At 49.8% G+C, this 3,817-nt stretch overlaps 1 protein-coding gene across 1 annotated transcript; it reads left to right on the top strand.

The window, feature by feature from the left end:
* Positions 1 to 296: 296 nt before the first annotated feature.
* UCRPA7_229 (putative vitamin h protein) lies at positions 297 to 899 on the top strand (the record flags this gene model as incomplete). Its single annotated transcript, XM_007912827.1, has 2 exons — positions 297 to 575; positions 657 to 899. The coding sequence occupies 2 exons, from the start codon at positions 297 to 299 to the stop codon at positions 897 to 899; spliced, it is 522 nt and encodes a 173-aa protein (XP_007911018.1).
* Between the last annotated feature and the right edge of the window lie 2,918 nt (positions 900 to 3,817).

Raw genomic sequence — 3,817 nt, 5'->3', positions numbered from 1 at the left:
CTGGTTGTTATTTATCTACAATGTAATGATCTGCCTGCCTAATGGAGGTCTGACCAATGTTAGTAACCTTCTTCATGTCCAACAAGCCCCAAGCATATCTTTGATCCAAGAAAGGATCTGCCTTAATGCCTTCAGAGAGGTTCTCCAATCTCTAACAAAAAAGACAGTTTTCGAGCCTCATCATTCAAGGATTTGGATTTGACACTTTCCAAACCCTCCTCCTCGGCATGCCCGGTCCGGCAATCAGCTTCGGCGTTCTTCTCCTCGCGGCATATATCACCAACAAATACAGACGAATGCGTTGCTATGTCATGGCATCTACACTTCTGGTCGGCATGCTTGGTATTCTGCTCGTGCGCCAACTCCCATACGCAAATAAGGGAGGCCGCCTGGTAGGAATTTGGCTGTCCTTTACCTTCGGTTGCGGGTTCCCTCTAAGCCTGAGTATCATCTCGAGCAACTTCGCTGGATACACCAAGAAAACCACCGTTGCGGCCATCTTGTTCATGGGCTACTGCGCCGGAAACATTGGTGGACCGATGGTTTTCAAGGCACAAGAAGCTCCACACTACCAGGTATGTTAAAGATAGACAAGAAACAAGAGCGATGGAAGGTTCATGACTGACATATGAGTTCTTTTCTTTCGAAATGAACAGTCCGCGTATGCAGCCATCCTTTCGTGCTTCTGCATTGGTATTGCCACTATCCTCGGTCTCCGCTTCTACATGTCGTCGGAGAACATGCGTCGCGACCAGGCGCAAGGATGCGTTATTGACCCTGAGGCCAAGACCGATTCGAACGACGAGCTCACTAGGGAAGCCGAAGAAGAAGAAGAACGGGGAAATCTCGACGTGGATGTTTCAGACTGGGTGAATAAGAGTTTCAGATATTGCTTGTGAAGAGTCGAGAGGAGGAATGAGGGTTCATCGAAGAATCTCAGGCATCCCAATGGGTGCGGTGGAACCGAGGATAATTTCACTGAGAAGATAGGGGTGCCCTTGTCGATAATAGAAATAGGGGAGGTTACAAGCCGGGCAGGAAGAACATGTTTTCAATCCTCTTGGAGTTTTCCAGCATGAACCCAGTCTGCCCCCACTGTTGCGATCAATGCTAAGATATGAAGGGTGCTCAACACCGATGATGAGGATTTTGTTTTAGTAGCAAATACAGCAAGTACATCACGCAAAACTTGGCCTCCACCCTTTGATGTCCATAATTACCTCCCACTCGTAGCGCCCAACCATCCCAGGATGTTGCCGCCTTTTGCCGACCCTACTCTCCAGTTGCGCGTCTCGATGCTGCCAAACAAGCTCAATAACCTTCTGGGCTCTCGGTATGTTTTCGTATGGCTTTTTTTGCAATGCGGATTGTAGCAACGACAAAACTACCACCCTGTCTTCCTCAGTGTCGGTACAACAGCCCGCAATGAAGAGCGCCCATAGCGGCCATGAAGGTGGTAACTTAGTGTGCGTCACAATTTCCCGGATCAGATCGAGCACGTTGCTTACATACTTGCGCTTCTCCGCCGCATCCAGTAAGGGGAGGACTGGAGATGCGTCGCTCGTAGTCACTCGCCCAAGGAAACTTGGTGAGGAGGATTCATTGAGGAACAGGATGGCGGCGAGTCGGTATGCTTCTGCATTGCTCTCAAGCATGCGGCGTTGATGCGGCAGATCCGGGTGATCAGAATCAAGCAACGACGTGGGGCTTGATTGGGAGAGGCGTTCGAGGCTCGCCTGCAGCAACCGAATTTTCGCTTCTAGCTTCGCCTGGCTTAGGCAGCATTGATACAATCTACCCACGTCCTCCCTGAGACTGACGATCTCATTGATGAGCAGGAGAAGAGAGTTGCTGTAGCCGTTCCAGATATCAATTTCGTCGAGAGTCTCTGTTGACATGAATGAGGAGATGAATTCAGTGGCTGTCCAAGTGTCGTAAGAATCGAAAATTCTATCGAAGCCGGTCCCGAGCGTCCCATTTGCCGAAAATTCCTCCTGAATCATGCCGATAGATCTCACCGTCGACGGCGCCGAGTCGGCGATTTCAAAAAGGGTCTTCGCCAGCACGGTGTGAGCTGAGAAATAGCTTGCGACGTAACGCACGAGGGGGGATGCAGATGAAGGTGAGAGTTTGTGTTCAATCCTCCACATTAGGTATTCACGGTAGTATTTAAGATGAACCAGCCAGGCTGGATCGTAGTGATAGGAGATCTGGAGTGCCGAGACGTTTAGCTCGGTAGAGAAGCGAGCCAGAGACCTGGCAAGGCACTCAAGAGTGACCGACCAGAACACTCCCCTTTAGCTGGGGTGCAGGAGGTGAGAGCTTACATCAGAGGAGCAGAGAATCATAACTGTCAATAATACATCATCGTCACACCAGCCAGAGCTAACCACAGCTTCACGAAGTTTCGTCAGAGTACTTTGGCGAAGCTTCATCTCCTCTCGATAGTATCGCGGCTCCACTAGTTGCAGATAGTGTGCAGCCATCATCAGCAGAGCGTGATAAGTCAATTCAGAAAGAGCCGCCATTGGGAGGACCACACTCCGTAGAGGATTGCAGTGCATATCGTCCACAAATGTGCTGGTTGCACAGATGACTGTTTCAAAGTACGATAGGAGAAACGATTCATAGTCAGATACTGCACGCTTCCAGGGGAAACTTGTCAAGTGAGATTGAGGGGAGAATATCTCGAAGGCATGCTTGGGACTCAACAAGCCAATATTCGGGGGGTACATTGCTGAAGATGTCGTGAACTCTCGAAGGGAGCTTTGTCTTTGCATGCAGTTGTCTTGGAGCCGGGATAGAACCTGCATATCGGAAGTATCCGTGTTCGCGAATATGTGACTTTCTAGCTGGTTTAACGCCAGTAGTGAGATGCCCATTCGTGCGTAGCCGGTTTGTCTGGGGCTTTTCGTTGAGTTCGTGGAGGATACGCTTTTAGTCTTTTTGGAATTCTGATTCGAGGTCTTTGACCACACTCCCGAACGACCATGGCACTTACCGGACGCCGCTAAGTCCTGCTCCCACGAAAGATGAAGTTGGTAGCCGCAGGTTAGCTGTGAGCGGACGCAGCGACGACAAGCGGGATGCCCTTCTGTAATGAATTGTCAGTAATTCGGACAAAAGGCTCGGTGGACATTCAGCAAGGCCCAAGAAGCAGAACACCTTCGAAGCCAGGGAACCGTCCACGGCGAGATTACGAGACGGGTTCAAGTACCATCACACTTGACTCGCCTCTTGCGACACGTGTTGCAACCGCTGCGGGTGCGAGACTTGATTCCTGAGTGCGATGCCCCGAGTTTAGACAAATCCGGCTCTTTCTTCATGGTCGATTGCGAAAATAGTCGATAGACTGCCCTTCCGGTACCATGTAGATGATCTAATGACGGTGGATGCATGGTAATTCGCTTGTGAATTCCATGAAACCAGTTTTTGTTTCGGAAAAGAAAGAGATCAGATATGAAAGATTATTCCATCCATATGATGACAAGCTTGCCCGAACTCCCGTATCTAACCGGAGCGGTGCGGTCTAATCCTCGGTACCATTCTAGAGGAGACCCGTTTCACGGAGGAAAACAAGGGAGCCAGCCTTAAATCGCGCATGACTAACACTAACTCTTATCAGTGCTATGGCGCCCAGCTTTTGTCGCGCAACTCCTTACTAGTGTCGTGGCTTAGAGTTTCTTGGCGGTTGGTCGATATTCACGCCGACTCATATAAAATCGGCCAAATCGAGATCTACTGTAGGTGTGATAGTCTAGCGTCAATAGTATTCTATAACCCCCTGTCTATCAGTATATTGAAACAGGGCAGCAGT

This window comes from Phaeoacremonium minimum, assembly GCF_000392275.1.
Source record: "Phaeoacremonium minimum UCRPA7 unplaced genomic scaffold PA7_03_scaffold_18, whole genome shotgun sequence".
Taxonomy (NCBI): Eukaryota; Fungi; Ascomycota; class Sordariomycetes; order Togniniales; family Togniniaceae; genus Phaeoacremonium; species Phaeoacremonium minimum.
This window is presented reverse-complemented; position numbering and strand designations above follow the sequence as displayed.